The following is a 16877-nucleotide window of genomic DNA, read 5'->3' on the forward strand; positions in this document are numbered from 1 at the left end:
TCTGTCTAATGGCATGCAGTGAGGCTAACAGGTGGAAAACACACAGAGGACACGCAACGAGTATATCAACAACCTTGCCTACATCGCACACCATAAGCATGCATACATTTTTGTTCAACAAATAGGAAGATAGAGAGAGGGGCAGAGAAGGGGAGACAAGGGGGGGGGGGGGGGGGGGGGAGGAGGAGAAGATTTCGCAGTAGAAAAAAATGCACCAAATCAACATTGTTTAGTTTTTTTTTTTTTTTTTTTCTCAAAATACCAAACCAGACAGAAACGAGACCGGCTACAGACGAGAAGGAGAAAAATCACTGCACCAGCGTAAGAATCTTCTCAACACGCACAGAACGGAGAGAACACACGGACACAAGGAGAGAGAGAGAGAGAGAGAGAGAGAGAGAGAGAGAGAGAGAGAGAGAGAGAGAGAGAGAGAGAGAGAGAGAGAGAGAGAGAGAGAGAGAGAGAGAGAGAGAGAGAGAGAGAGAGAGAGAGAGAGAGAGAGAGAGAGAGAGAGAGAGAAACATCGGACAGGTACATTCAAGTCACATCGAAAGTGGTGTATTTTTCAGGCAGTATCATTATTTGTAATTTTTTTTTTTTTCACATCACATCAAACGTGTGACTCCGAACCGAAGTGGAGCGGTTTCTGTTCGGGGCAGTGGTCTCTGAAGCCGTTTGGAGGGCGATCAACTGGCGTTTACGAGGTGATGATGAAGGGGGGGGGGGTTGTGTTGACGGTGGCTGGACGGGATGTGGAGGAAGATCGGGGGGGTTTGGAAGTCCTGTACAGGGGCAGTAATTGTAGCTTTCTGGAGAATTCTCGGACCAAAACGATAAATATGACATTCATGAATAACAACGGTTCAAACGTCTATTTCAACTTAAACCTCGATTACCTGAGAATAAACACACGATGCAGAGATTAAATGAGAATGAAACTAACTCGCCTACGTCTACCAGCACTATTCTTTGGTTTGATTGGATAATGCTCTGATGCACGGTGGTGATGAACGGTCCGTAATCCTCGTAATGCAGACTATGTGCTAACACGCTGTTTAGACTAGCGAAGGCAGCTCATTAAAAGCACAGGACGGTCAGTAAACGTGCTCTACAGGCGACCCTACCACACAAAGTCACCGGAAGTCTTTTTAAATATATTCTCATCGTGATTACCGAAACAACAAAAAGCTAAACCTCCCTCGTCTGGATAAGTGTAACTTTGTTTTTGTCTAGATCAGTAAAAACAGTCAGAATGTGGCAAAAGAGTTTAGAAAAACCTCAAATACACTTACAGCTACTGTGCGAATCACAAAGACGTTTCATAACAAAACTCATCACAAGGCAAACTGATCACGGCTAGTGTAGCACATTTAGCTTTGACTCAGTGGTGGGGGGGGGGGGGGTTCTTCTCTTTTGAATCACTGTCGTGGTCATGTGATGAATCTCTGTGTATATATTTGATTCACTCTAGTTTCTATTTTTCACAACATCAAATGTTATATTCTTCATTGTTTTTCTACTCGGAGGCGAACACGGCATCGACAGGATTTTCCGAGTTTGTGTGTTTCCAGCTCAAGTCTGGAGGAATGTCTGAAATATCTGGAATGTTTCAACAAGACACTGTGGAATGAGGGAGAGAGAGAAACTAGACTTTATCCTCCGATGACCCTCCTTTAGATTTGTGCCTTTACACGGTTTGTGTCTCACGGTCATGGAGCACGTTTGTGTTAATGTCTGCCTCTGGAAACCTGCAGTTCAATTCCCCCTCTGGGTTTGTGAGTCCGAAACACAAATCTGCTTTGCGCTCGCTGTTCTGTGACGTGACTGAACTTTGACAACATGAAACAAACGGTGCCTCCTTCTCCCTGTTCTCTGTTATGATCAAGCATGTGGGAGCAACACACACGTCACCGTCACTATCCACTAACACATCAAGGGGTAAGTTTAAACACACAACGATGAAGATTGTCTGTTATTGCTGATTCGGGACTTCGCTCCCATCAGTTAAACCAACGGACACAGGACAACCTCATTTACTGAACAATATATTGCACTATTGTCACTGTCTGTTCACATAGTGTGTTCACAACGTAGTTGTGTTTGTGAAGTTTCTTTTTTCTTTTACAAAAGAATCATGAGAAGGTCAACACAAACGTCCTGCTGCAGAAGCAGAGTGAGCGACAGCTGCCTCAGGACAAAACTGAACTTTTAAACATTTAGAGCAAGTGAATTTGTAGAAAGATTTTCATCTGACGGGTTTGAGACGAACTCTGGAGAACGATGGAGAACATGTATTTATAGTTTTCCCCATGGAAGAACATTTCAGACACAGAGTCAGTTTCACCAACTGGACGTGCTGGACAAGAAGTCGTTCAATTACAAATGGAAAACCAGTTATTGCCTCAAATATCAATGTGTTTAGCTTCTTCATAATAAATCAAATGGTTTCCACGTGTGTACTTCACTTCACCAGTTTACTGCATGCTCCAAAATAAGTGTAAATCAATAAATTAATAGGAATTCCTTCACTTTCTGGTTTTCCAGATGTTTCCAGATGTTTGTTCACCAGCGCTCATCGCACACGTTCACAGTAAACCAATGGGAACATGACTGACAGCTTATGGGGTGAATCCTCACAATGGAGAACCAATAGAAATGTATTTATATACATCGTATGTATCAAATATTAGCAAACACAAAACAGGAAACTTCAATCAAATTTTGATATGATTTGGATAATTTCTTAAAAGTTAAAAATATGGCTTATACTCTTAGTCATCTTGTTATACGTCATATTTCACTCATATATAGTTCTCTTTTTTTCATAACCCGAGTCTATTTACAAACTAAACTGATGGAGGGTGTCGGATGATATCTGGTTTTCTTCTAAGTGCTGGACCTTTAGAGAACACTGAGTTTGCCTCGAGGTGAAGACGCTGGATCTGCTCGGCTGTTACGTACTTTTTAAAATCTGCAATTATCAATAAAAGATTAAAAAGTAGGTTCCACCCTCCGAGATCAGATACTTAAACTCAAAGGCAAAGTCACGATGTGTTATAATATTCCAGAACACTTAGAAGTCGGGCTGAATGGGGAGGGAGGTGTGTGGTGGGGGGGGGGGTTGAAGAAAAGTGTGACTGCAGGTTTGGGCATGGGGCGTGGGGGGGGGGGGGGGGGGGGGGGGGGGGGGGGTGGTGGTACAGCGTTGGTTAGATGAGTTGTCGTAAGAAGTTATTCATATTTCACGCACAACACTGTTACTTTTTATTGAACATATCCATGAGCGGGGCCGGGATGAACTTCATGACCGTGTCCACGATGCTCTCCTCCTCCTCCTCGTCACCACAGCCGGTGGGCACCGCCTTCTTGGGGCGGGTGAGGCTGCCCTCGGAGGCCTGCTCCATCGCAGCCGCCGCCTCGGCCTCCTTCTCCTCCTTCTTCTTGATGCCATACTGCACACGGGACACACAACAGGGAAGCCACGTTATTATAGAGATATTACAGCTCAATATCTAATTTAATACCTTGAATCTACATATGTGGGTTGAACATGATTCATAGCTCCACCCACAACCGTGATAACTTCAACATCACTGCGTTCGAAAGGCACAACTTAGGGATGGAGTTACACTCTGTGGGATTTATTGTTTAAAACCCCTGTTTTATTAAAACCATCTTTTATCTCAGTTATGTTGACTGGTGCATTTCAGGAGTCAGGTTTGCTGGCAGCAACATTTTACATTTGAGGAAAATACACTCATTAAATTTCTTGCTGAGATTTAGATGAAACGATTAGAACCACTTGTTTATGCCCACGACCTGAAGAGCCAGGAGGATATGAGCCGGAGATAGAACCACCCGGGCTGTTTCTCCCACTTATACACTTAATCACCTCCTGATGCACAATCAGTGCATTTACATGTGAGTGGAATTTAATCATCCATCTCTCTGCAATTAGGTAAATAAGCATAAAATCACCTCAGCTCTTTCTTTTAATGTGGAAATAAGAGTTTTATCTTTATTACATATATTTAATTCATGTCTGTGCTGAAGCTCGTTGCTTTTATGCTTTGTTATTGCTTTAAAGCCACAGTTACATGTCTGTGGTGAACGAACCCTGAAACTGACTCTAGCCTTTCAAAGCTCTGCCCTTTTTCAACCACTTCCAATTTCCCAATTTGACAAGAAGCTTAGAAAACAGCAGCTCTCACTTCACAAGCAAACAGGAAGCTGAGCGCTCCCCTGAAGAAACTTCCTGTGAAAGCAGGGACTTGAGTGACAGCTTCAAGTCGTGACACGATCGTTTCATGCAAATCAGGTGGAAATGATTATCAAAGTTAATCAGATCTCTTCCTTTCACACAGATTATCCTCGGGTTGGAAGACGCTGCAAAACTTTGGGTCCTGCATGAACAGCAATTACAAGTTTCTCTTTGCAATTAGGTGTCGAGGTGGAAACCGCACAGAAGGAGTTTGTTTGTGAGTGTGAACACCGGGGCTCTAACTGCTGCTGCCTCCCTAATTTCACCTCGCTGGATAGTTTATGTACCAATTACCGGCAGAGGCACTCGGCAGGCGCGCTGGACAATGCTGAAGATTACTTTACAAATCCCTGGGCCCCAGCAGACTTTTATTAAATCAAGAGCGTGTTTAGAGGAGAAAGAGCATGAAATTGCAATTTAAAACATTAAAGGGAACTGCTGGGGGGGGGGGGGGGAATCTGTTTCTCCGGCACCTTGATGGTGATTCTCCCTTATTTTCTCCTCACTCGTTCAGTAAATGAGAGCGAAAGGAGATTAAATAAATAAATGTAGAACTGCAGGATCGGCTAAAAAAGCCAATACTTCATTTGTTGATGATTTCACTCTGCTGGTGTCAAATGGAACCTGTATAAAACATCTGGATTTGTTTTCTTGTTAACTCAACCAGCGGATGATGACTGTGAGAGGTAGTTCAGAGTCTGATTCTCTTCCTGATGCTTCTGCCAAGCTGTGTTTCCATCTACATCTTCTTTAAAAGGTTTCCACGACCTTTGACCACTAAATTCTGATAAATTCATCTTTGATTCCCAGTGACAATGGATTAGAATTTGAAGAAATATCATCTTCAAGAGGCCAAAGAAATGTTTTGTGAGGCTGCGTCACCTCCCCCCCCCTTGACCCCCCTGAATCGGTTCAGTTAATCCATGTGAACGTTTCCTGATGCATTAGAAAGGAACAGAGATCTTCAGATAATCCATTTAAGAGGCAACAAAGGGTTTTGTGAGATAACGGAGACAAGCAGATGAGATCACTTTGACCTCTGAGCACCATCATCTAATCAGTTTATCTTTAGGTCTGAGTGAACCTTTGTTCCACGCTTGAAGGAATCCCTTTGAGGACAACAAGAGGCGAATGGACGGAGAACTAAAAGACACACTACAGCCACTGGTTTCATCATTGGGCTCTGGACTCTTGAGACAATTGTCCCAGCTTCACCACTAATGCAGCATGTTACTTTAATCACAGCTGCCGTAATTGAGCCTGAAGCTTTTATGAATTTCAACAAATGAAGAGTGGACAGATATTAACTCCAGGCTCTTGCAGCTTCTGCCCAGTTTGTCCTCAGATTTCCTTAAAGTGTATTTTGTGCATGTGAGGTCCTTGTTCGAGTAAAATCAATAAGTCTGCAGAGCACAGGAAGGTCAACGGGCTGAGTGACGGCTGATCTCGAGGCAGAGATGTGGAAAATGAGCCGGACTCCTCTGTGACCTCTTTGCTTGCTCTCCCAGGCTCAAGCTAATGTGATTCTGGAGCAATAAATATCTTATGTGGGGGGCAGTGGCACCATACATGTGTGTTTTAACCTTTATTTGTCATTCTTTATATTAATGATATATATACATTAATTAAAGTCTGCATATAGCTTTATAATATCATCAGCTACGACAAAACCCTCCTTTTTTTTGTCGAGTTTTGATATTTCTAAAACCCAGAGGAGAGTAACTGGGGCTGTTTGTGGTGCGACTGGTAAAGATTTGCTCCTGGTGGTTTTATTCTAACGTTTTGCTCCTGTTGCGAAGGATCCATTCTGCAGCCAATGAAACAGTCGAGGATCCATCTTCTCTGCTAACTTCCCCCGTTCGGTTTAAAAGAAGCTTTATTCTGATCCTCAGTCGTATAACATGATGTTTTATTCCTCAAACGTTATTGACAAATCCATGTGTGTGTCTGCATATTTCCTCGAGGAGAACACAAAGATCCGACTCTATCCAAAACACAAAAGAGAACTCATTTCCAATTCAGGAGTTTTAATCCGTTTCAAAGAACAAAGCTTTGTTGTGTTTTCTTCTGCATTTGTTTGGTTGTTACCAGGATTTGGGTGAAACTACAGGTTTTGGATCAGATCCAGTAAATTGTTTTGCGTTGCATCATGATCTTGAGGAAATTATGAGGACATATTTAGAGGTTGGTATCAAACAGTGTAATTTCATTGTGGTTTCCGGACTGAAATTGATATTTGAAACATGTAACTTTACCATTAATGTGAATCTGAGACACGTAATGAGTTTAGGCTTGTTTTAATTTGACTGTTGGGGCCTTGGCTGAGGTTCGTGCTCTGGAGAGCGATTCTAGAAATACTGACGATAATAACCAAGTTATTAATATCTATACTTCAACATCTAGGTTTGAATCTGTCTGGACGTCACGTTTCATTATTCGTTCTGAGCACAGGAGACACGGCTGATGATTGTCCACTAAACGACATCACACCAATCTGCCTGGATTATTAATTGGAAGCTTTTTCTGCACAAGACTCGAGAATCAGAAGTCTGAGTTCACAGCCGGAGAAATGTTCCTCCCTGACCTCAGAGCGCTCGGTCGATGAGTATCTCCTCCTGCTCGCTTGTTTGTTCTGTGCTCTCCTCTCATGCTTCTCCGTCCTGTTCTCTCTGCAATCTGCTTCATTCAGTCTCCCCGTCACTCTCAGACTCGCTCCGCGGGAACAAAAGCTAGCGTCGGTTGAAGCGAAGACAGTCACGCTTAGTCAGCCTCTCTCCACTCGCTGCAATCAAACACTTTCCAAAGATATGCTGTCATATCGCTCCCGCTCGCTGCCGCTCTCTTCTGTCAGAGCGGCTGCAGAACTAAACTAAAGAATCGAGTGCGGAGCCACAAACTCTGAGGAGAGTTTCACAGGAGCCTCACATGCAGCTCCGCCCGGAGGCCCTTCACAGAGCACAGCCACATATTCAAAGGGATTTTTTAGAAATGTCAAGAGCGACTTTTCCCTGCAGGCTGCGGATACTTTGATCGCTTCACATTTTAGTGCAGATTAATTCATTATCAAGCATGAATCAGAGATGAGACCAAACCGAGTCAGTCAGACCCAAACTCCATTTGAAGTCAACTCTTGTTCACAGATGAGGTCATGAATTCAAGTTTATTCATGTCACGCAGAAAACAGAAATGAATAATCATTACCCAGAAGTCTGAACCTCAAAATGAAAACAGAGGTTGACTAAACGATAACAACACCTTTATTAACTCTACCAAGTATTTAACGGAGGTGTTCTCACCTTGTCCCTGATGCCCTGTCGGATGTTTTCTCTCTCTGACTCCATTTTTGCATATTTGGCCTTCCTCTCCTCCTCCTGTTGCCTCAGCGCCTCCTGTCTTTCGTCCTCCTTCTTCTGGGCGTCCGGGTCCTCCGCCTTCTCCTCCCCACCGAGCATCTTGCCCATGTCTTTGGTGGCTCCTGTGGTGACAGAGAAACAAAAGGGATGATTGAAACAAGGTTGAGGCAGAAATCTTCAAACCAGCAACTCACAGCATTTCACAGTAATATCGCTTGTGACAGATCTGAGCCACTGGGCTGTTTCTAAGCATTGGGTGAGCGCAGTGGATCTAAGATTTAGATAACTCAGCAGACGTTGCTTTGTATTTTAAATCCTCTGTCAGGCCAGAGAAAGAGCAGCTCCATGTGTCCTCGACTGAACCAGAGACAAAAGTGTCCGACAACAGAGGGAACAAGAGCCGGAGATAAAACACACTGCAAAATAAATTATTAGCTTTTCTCTTGATTGCCGTTGTGCTGCTCGCTGTGGCCTCTGCTGTCCCGAGTAGGAAGTTACATCCTCATGCAAAGTGTCCACTTGGACCTCGGGTCAACACCTGAGGACAAACGGTTTGCAGTGCTGTGGAAAGGAGGAAACAGACACTGGGGCTCATTCTCTAGGACTCAGACTCAGACAGACTCGTGTTCAACATGTAAACAACTTCCACAGACGCAGGTAGAATGAACACGACGCTGCACAGTGAACGTTTTGTTTTGACACCTCCTGCTCCAGGGACATTTGATTGTCTCCTCTCAACACAGTACTTCAAAACACAGTGTCTCTTACTTCTTAGGTGGTTAGTTTGATTGTAAGCGAGACTGAACATAAACAACAGGAGGGATATGTATGAGTCTAGAAACTGGGTGCAGCTGGTTTGAATCAAGAGGGACTGTTGGGCCTTGGTGGAGATGTGCACTCTGCTCTTCTAGTTGAGGCCTTAATGCTTTACTTTGATTATTAGAAAATGTGAGGCATTTATGAAAAGCCTTCTGCTAATGGGAAATGTCGGCCTGCAGCTGGTGTTCTGCTTTATATGGAGAGTTACGTGACATTACTGTGAATCATCCTCACACGTAACATCTGCCCAGCACCACCAGGAGAATAGAGCTCATTCCACACACACTCCCTTCTCTCTCCCAGCACCACCCAGTGTCAGGTGATAGATCAAGAGCCACAGAGCAAAACAGTGTCTACGCTCGTGGACTTTCATCCTTAATTCAGATGCTGTTTTCTAAATGAAATCAAGACGTAAGGATGAAACGTGATTTAGGAACACTTGCTTTATTGTTCCTCCTTCTCCTTGATGCATCACGTCCACATTAAACTCTTCTGCGTCAGACATCAGCTTCTGCCTGAGTTCTCCTTTCACCAGCGTCCAGAGAACTTCCATCACAAATATTATCATCATCTCTTCTCTCTGCAGTAAGATCTTTATGGGTTTTACTCCTGAACCAGTGCTGGTGTAGTTCTTTAGAGCATTAAACCTGGAAGGGCATAGTTCAGATCAGGATGTTGCACAGACTAATATTGAGTGTCAGCCTGCATGATGAGCTGCTCCCTGGTTTGCACTGGGCCTCTGCCTGAGCGTTCTCACTCCACAGGCATTAGCTTTTCTTTCCAGCTCAGTGACTGGAATCAAACCAGTGCTCTAACAGTGGCCCCGATGCTTCCTGAACCAGTGGCTCTCCGCTCACTTCCAACTCGCAGGAAAGAAATTGATTTTAATGAGAATCACGACCTACTGGACCGCACCGGGCGGATTTGAAATACACCCGCCCCGTCTCTCCCTGCCCCCGAGGTCAGAACATGTCCTCTCTCTATCAGCGCCTCTGTCCTGTCCTGATCTGGGCTTCACCTCACAGGCTGCGTGGAGTGAGAACTCAAAGGCACAGCCATCTGCCGCCGCGGTGAAACCGATGAGACAGAGGTGACCTTGGGGTTCTTGGCTGAGGTCCGAACTCGCTGCGCTGATGGACCAGGACAACCCCCCGTCCGTGGTCACATGGAGGGTTAGGGGTGGCTGCTAATTACCAAACAGACATGTTGATGTTTTAACTTGAACCCGTTGACTTGTTGACAGTCTCAGTGTTGTCGTGTCAGTGTGACGTGTGTAGCTTGTTAAGAAACACGATGGGCAGGAAGTAGCCATTGGAGTGGAGGTAGGAGTCAAACATCTGTACAGGAAATGCAGCCAGTCACTATAAACAATCAAAGTAATATTTATATTGAATGATTTGTGTAATTTTCTGTATCTTCACAATAGATTTTTATAAGAAATTAAGTCTGTGCTCATTCTTGACATTCAAAGTAGTCAGTAGTCAGCAAACACTTTCCTTACAAGCGCCGAGAAACATTTGCTTTTATTATTAATAACTCGTTTGTAGAGCAGAACTTTGAAAAGTTTATTTCTTGCTGCAACTCTTACAAGAAAATGTCTCAGATATTATTTCTGTTCTTTGCTGCCGGCTTAATTAGAACTGTGGGATTGTAAACTTTCTTTCCAACTTTGCTGCCAGCGGCGAGAGGAGATTTCCAAAGTGTTGCATGAGTAGAAGTCATCACAGAAGCTGAGGAGCACATTCCCCCTGCAGTGCATATCCATCACTGCAGGGGGAAGGTTCTCCTCTTCTCCTCTTCTCCTCTTCATCGGCCCGAGAGAAAGGTTTTGAAGTTAAAACCAGCGGGACAGACTTGATACCTTGTTTGAGCTCAGACTTTAGTAGATGAATCTTTCACACTTTCCGGTTCTATCTTGACCTACTGCCAACTTCTCATTAGCCTGCCACAGATACTGCAATGCTAACTCAAGCCTGTAGATTCTATTAAACTGGGTTACATTATATATATTATAGTTAACTTGTACTCAAAGTTTGTTTCTGGATTTTCCCCTGACACTCGTTGCAGTCCCCTAGTTGTTGTCTAGAAACCACAATGTTCAGGTTTATAAACTTCTACGTCTTCACACCGTGTCCAACTTATGAAATGTAGATTTCTACCTCTTTGCAGCTTGAGTCCCTCCGTCTCCTCCACATGCTGCCTCTCCTCTCCTCGGCTTCCACATGACTAATCTCGATGCTTACGGCTAATTAGCTTGTTTGATTGTGACAAAGTTGCTGCTCAGCGGCGTGAGACCGTCGCCGTTTCCCCAGAACCCTCGGTGTCATCAAACGCCGCCAGCTGTGGCGTCTGGGAGCGGCAAGCAAAACAACAAAGCTCCAGAGGAGGAGTGTAGAGACTCGGCTACGCTTAGAGAAACACTGAAACACAGTCTGACGCATCTAATTAGAAGACACGATGAATAAGTCATTCCTCATCACAATTCCAGTTTTTATTTTGTGCACAGAACAAAGTGTTGTTTGCTTTGATTGGCAGGAAAACGTAAATATGATTTCAACAGGAGCTCTGAAATTCCTCTCATGAAACATTCATATGATTTGTAATGTTTTTTTTCATGTTTTAATATTAAGGTCTCAAGATTGTTTCGATTAAAAACTGTAATATTATATGATCAATAAATACAGTTTATTTAATTAAGCAATACTTTCATTACACACATTCAGGTTAACAAGTATTTTACACCACTTGCAAATATAGCGAGATGAAGACTTGTGTCAAAAGATGTGACAAGTAATAAGTAAAGAAACATATGATTGGTCCATATTTTTTCACATCATCACAACAAACACACTAGCACACATATTTGTATCATTACTGATCATGCTTGTATGATAATTCAGATAATGAGTCAATGGTCACGTGACCAGTGGTGATGGTACCGAAAATAAATCAGCAAAGTTCAGTCCACGTCTGCACCACGTCTTAACCACCAAGTTCCAGTCCATCCAGTCCAAACACACTGTCATTGCCATTCCCAGTTCCATGCTGCCATTGAGCCTCAAACCACGTTTCCAGCCACTCGGTCCCACGGTGACATCCGTGCCAGTAGCGTGCGGAGCCGACTGTCCATGCTTCAGAAAGTCATTACAGCTTTATGGAGACTTTTTAGGTCAACTGAGGCCTGAGGGCTAATTTTAAAGTAGAAGGAGGCTTCGTCTGCTTAGCGGGAGGAAGAGGAGGAAGAGGAGGAAGAGGAGGAGGAGGGGGAATTGAAAAGGGATCAGTGAAAGGCTGGAAGTTGTAGATGGTCGAGCCACACACTGGATTGGACTTTGCAGAGTTATGTAAAGGCTGGTATTAGTTGCGGCTGTTTGAAGACATGAGGACAGAGTTTTTAAAAAGTGTCCGTCGTACTGTGTGTGTGTGTGTGTAAGTGTGTGTGTGTGTGTGTGTGTGTGTGTTTGTAGATTGGGAACAAATTGTCCATCCCTTAATTCCAGCACAACATGAATGTGGACATATCGTTTGTGTGTGTGTGTGTGTGTGTGTGTGTGCACTTGTTACAGCAGGCTGTTAGTGTAAGATAGAGTGTGTGTCCTCCAGGCGCATTTTAACGTTAACATTGTGTGATTCTTCGTGTGTGTGTCTGTGTGCACGATTTACGATTTGCTTGCTAGTTTCGTGCTGTGAAGGTTCACCATGGGGAGCCCGAGGCACAGAAAGAAGGATGGAGAGGGAGAGAGAGAAAGAGAGACGGAGAAAGGGAAAGAAAACAAGATAGAAACAGGAGCAAGGTCGGAGGGATAAGGTTCCACTACTACACAGCAAATTAGAGATTTAATAAGAGCGACAGAGTAAATGTGTTGTGGACAGATTAAAGAGCTGAGAGTGAGAATCAAAATGAACAACAAGTACTAGAGGGGAGAAGAGAACACGGCCTGAAAGTAAAGGACACTCAAGGGGACATAAGAAAGAACGATTTAGAGGAGAAGATGGAATAAAAGAACGAGGGTGTTGGAGACTGGAAAACGAGTGGAAGCGAAACAGCAGGGCCAGCTCAAGGACTGTGTGTTCCTGCTCTTCCATCTGTCAGCAGTCCCCCCGGCTGCAGACCTGACGGGTCTCTGCTTCAATCCCCCCCCGGTCCACACCAGCCGTGCGGACCATCATCATCAGCCTCCTGCCCCCGGGGCTGTGAAGGACGCTGGTCTCAGAAAACCCAGAGGAAAGACCACCGAGGGAAGCTCAGGGTGAGAAGCAGAACAGTGTTCATGAGGAGAGACGGAGAACAGGACGCTGTTTCCTTCTGCTGTCAGTCGATATCCTCCAGGAGGGGGTTTCCCACCTTCTGTAGCTGCTTGAGCTGCTGCCCCTCGGATCATGAGACTCCAATGGATGACAACTGTTTGCTCAGATTTTACCATACAACAACTGAACAATAAGATGATATATAAGGGTTGTCTTTTATTGTCATGCATAAATTGTTTGTTTTTTGTTGAGAGTTCTTTTCAACAACTAGCACACCATTAAACACCTGCAGGGGACGATGCACACAACACAACGTCATCAACTCTTGCAGATTGTCGCTTTTTGAATTTGTGTTTCTGAGGTCGTAAGGAACCAATCGGGTCTTCAACTCGTTCACATCTTCCTAACTTCCTAAAGGTCACGTAGAAGTCGCGGTTGCATCGTGGAACTTTTAAAGATCTGTGGCTGCTTTTCAACTCCTACACAGAGTCACACCGGTGTCAGACCTCTGGAGGATGAAAAGCCTTTTTGTCAAAGCGCCACTGAGTCACTTTTCTCTCTGAGCTGCCGGTGACGCTCCTCATCGGCCTCATTCGGAGTCTGGTCGTGTTTTTTTGGAGACAGTTGTCCTTGGAGAGCTCTTACACAGAAAGAGATGGATGAATGTGGCTTTATATTTTTTGTAAAAAGCATATCTGGGTGGGTTGAATGCATCTTTCATGGCTGGATGGTGAAGTTCAATCTCCTCTAAATGTCCTTCAGCAAGACACAAGAGTGGCTCCATTGAATCACAGCCTCTTTTGTGCTGTTTCAATCACTTTATCTAAAAAATTAAAAATGTAAAATGAAGAGAAATACTGGAAATAGAAAATAATATTGTAAGTGGTGGAAGGTCTTGGGGGAAAAGAAGGAAGGAGACTTGTTGTGTGTCCAGTCCCTGATCCCCACCTCAGTGAATCTGTGGCTACACGGGAACCAGGGGCTTCACTCCTGTGCTTTATCACCCGGTCACTCCCATTATCATCTGAGGACCGCCTCCCGGGGTCCGGCCTTCGTGATGAGCGAACAGGAACCGGCCACATTTATCATCCCTGAGGTTTTCAACGAGGACGAGACACACCATCCATCCACACACACACACACACACTAACACACACACACACACACACACACACACACACACACACTAACACTCACACACACATTCAAGCAGAAGGTAGGTCACCCAAACATGCATTAGGCCACTGGAGGATTTTTTTTCAGTTTATCTTTGTTAAATGTGCCGACAAAAGCAAATTAAGCGAGATGGATACCACCATGGATCACGGAAATGAAAAACAATAAATCAAAGAAGAACATCAGAGCACGATCAAAGAACTCCACATCAGACCACCACTGGATATGAGGATTGTATTTGATGTAATTTAAAGATACAAGAAAAATGATCTGGAGCCATGAATCACATCTATCAAAGTTTTAATTTAGAAAAACAAAAGATTAAAGTAAAAGACAAAAAATCACTTTAGTTTCACTGTGATGATGAGCTTCCTCTCTGTGTTCATGAGGACTTCAGGTCTGACAGCGTCTTGTGATTCTTAAGATGAGAACTTCCTGTGTCAGGTCGAGCTCTGACATCACTCGGCAGCTCGGGGGGGGGGGGGGGGGGGGGGGGGGGCTGGACACACTTTCAGTCGCGTGCCGGAGATCATGGAGAGCAATCGCAGAACTTCATAAGCCATTACTGCGGAGTGGCTGCAGTAATGAGTCATGGAGGTGACACTGCATCAGACTCGCCCTCCACCGACCGACCACAGAGTCACAGGAGGAGGTGAAACACCAGAACCAGAAGAGTCCGCTGCTCGATTCACTGGGAATCCACATGGAACCTCCCAGTTTGTAATGGACGTTTCACATCCTGAGTTGCAAATCAAACAAAAACTGCATTTTAAAGGATCTAAAGGATTTTTTTCTCAATGTTGTGTTCAACTATCTGTCCTTTTTCTACCTTATTGCTCAAACTCCTAGTAAATCATTCTGTAAACTAAATTTTACTATATAATATTAAGGAAATTACGGAATTTAGAAAGTTAGTGAACCATTGATACAATATATTAAATCACAAATATATCAACGTCATTAAAATCCTTTGTATCAATTAAACCCACTTTATGTTTTATCATTGATCAGAGTTGATGACACATTAACTAACCTACATCTGTTTTACACAGTTCTCATTTAAGGATCTGACCTAGTAGACGATATATTTTTAAATATTTTGACCTAATTTGTGCTCTAGTTAAAAAAGTTTGGACGAACAGTAGAGACACTTCAATAATTTGAAAAGTTGTAGGCTCACTTTATGAATTAGGTAGATGCCATTTTCGGGGGTGAGGAGTAAAATGTAAACTAACTTACAATATGAATGTGTGTATTATTACTATAAATAATATGCATAATCAAAGTTTTTCCTCACACATTTGATCAAAAGGAAACTACCACATGAGCAAATGCAAAAAAATATTGTGAACAACTAGAATTCGAAGCAGCTGCAGCCGACACCTGTAAGTGAATTTAACTGACTCAAACTAATCAGATATGTTTTGTGTAATAACCAATAACCGATCGATTCAGACAATTCAAACGTGGATTTAGTGCATGAGCATTACTTGTTGTTCAAGTAATAGAAATTGATCCAGGCCGGGGGGTGTTAATCAATGCAGGTAAATAGCCTTCAGGCCTGGTTGGTTACTGTTGGTGAGAAATTAACCCTCAGCCCCGACAGGAAGCTTCACGGCTGAGGTCACAATATCAATTCAAAGCTGATCGTGGTTTTTTTTAAATGTTGTTATATGACAGAACGAGACAAAATAAATAGAATTATATTAAAATAAAGAGTTCTTCGATAAAGAACATTACCTGCAGTGTTCCTATGTTCCTGTTGATCTAAGTTATCAGAGAAAAGTGGTAAGAACATCAAAACCTTTCACCCTCAGTTTATTTTGGTGATACGTTGTTATTCCCGTGTCAATCATCCAGTCTCTGAGGTTATATCGGCTCATTCTCACACTTCCTATTCAAGGCCAACTTACAGTGATCTTATTGTGAGCGACTGGAAATAGATGAATGGACAAATCAAACTACAGATGTTTTGGATTGTTTGTCTTTTTCAAATGTTGCATTTAAAAGTAGTTGGAAGTTTATAGATTTAATAGCAATGACGCAACGATCGTGATTCTAAATGAGATATTTTAAAATGCGATGTTTCACTGCAAAGCAATTTAAAGACTGATTGGAAAATAATCACTTGTTATCCATTTCCGTTGCTTGGGTGATTTACTGTGTCGCACATTTACCTTAAAATCTTCACCTTGTTTTCATGTCCTATTTATACACTTCTAACAAACCTGGGCTGTGACTTCTAACAAGTTCAATTCAATTAACAGTTTTCGACTAATTAACAGCTTCAACTCACTGTTATCTCTCCGCATGCTAACAGTTTCTTAAATAAAGATTAAGAACATCAGAAAGTTAACTTTTATTCTTCCTCATTAACAGAGATATGCAGTTTTGATCTGTTTTGGAAAACTAGGGTTGAAACTCTTCTGTATGTGCTCCACAGACAGATGTGAACTAGGTGCAAACACGATACTGTATTTCACTCTCCTCAGAAAGAGCTGTTCAAAGTTTCTTTACAGCTCAGATCCTGAAGTTAAAAGGCTGAGTTCCTCCACACGCATGGAAAGGAAAAGGATTTAGTTTAATCTGGCAACCAGCAGCTACAGTATGTTTAGGTGAATCCATCATTTGCTTTTCCAGAGATGGTATTTCCCCACATGAATAAAGATGCTAATGCGGCTCACGCTCCAGTTGTGCAGTAAAAATTCTCAATCAATCCGTGCGGCTGAGAGACTTTCACATTAAGAAACAAGAGCAGCTTCTGAAGAGGGCCTTTGTTCGGCAAAACATTTCCAGATCTGTCATCTAAAACCATCAATGAGACGAGCGCCGATGATGATGATGATGATATGATGATGATGACATCCAGTGCTGCATGTAAAGAGTGAAACCGAAGAAAAATATCTCTTGATGTTCATTTAAAATACATGAAGTCATGAAGCGAGCAGAGAATTTGAGCCTTCAGCGATTCCATATTTCTGAGCCGTCGAACGAGGGAGGAGAAGAACGTAGATCACAGC

At 43.2% G+C, this 16877-nt stretch overlaps 1 protein-coding gene across 1 annotated transcript in view; it reads right to left on the bottom strand.

The window, feature by feature from the left end:
- Nucleotides 1-3257: 3257 nt before the first annotated feature.
- Nucleotides 3258-16877, bottom strand: part of LOC128446212 (complexin-2) — a 45121-nt gene continuing 31501 nt past the window's right edge. The window contains exons 3-4 of the mRNA XM_053429205.1: nucleotides 7558-7736; nucleotides 3258-3452 (exon numbers count right to left, since the gene is read on the bottom strand). Coding sequence (XP_053285180.1) covers nucleotides 3258-3452; nucleotides 7558-7736 — 374 coding nt within the window. The remainder of the gene's footprint in view (nucleotides 3453-7557; nucleotides 7737-16877) is intronic.

The sequence above is a fragment of the Pleuronectes platessa genome, chromosome 8 (genome assembly GCF_947347685.1).
Source record: "Pleuronectes platessa chromosome 8, fPlePla1.1, whole genome shotgun sequence".
In the NCBI taxonomy this organism is placed as follows: Eukaryota; Metazoa; Chordata; class Actinopteri; order Pleuronectiformes; family Pleuronectidae; genus Pleuronectes; species Pleuronectes platessa.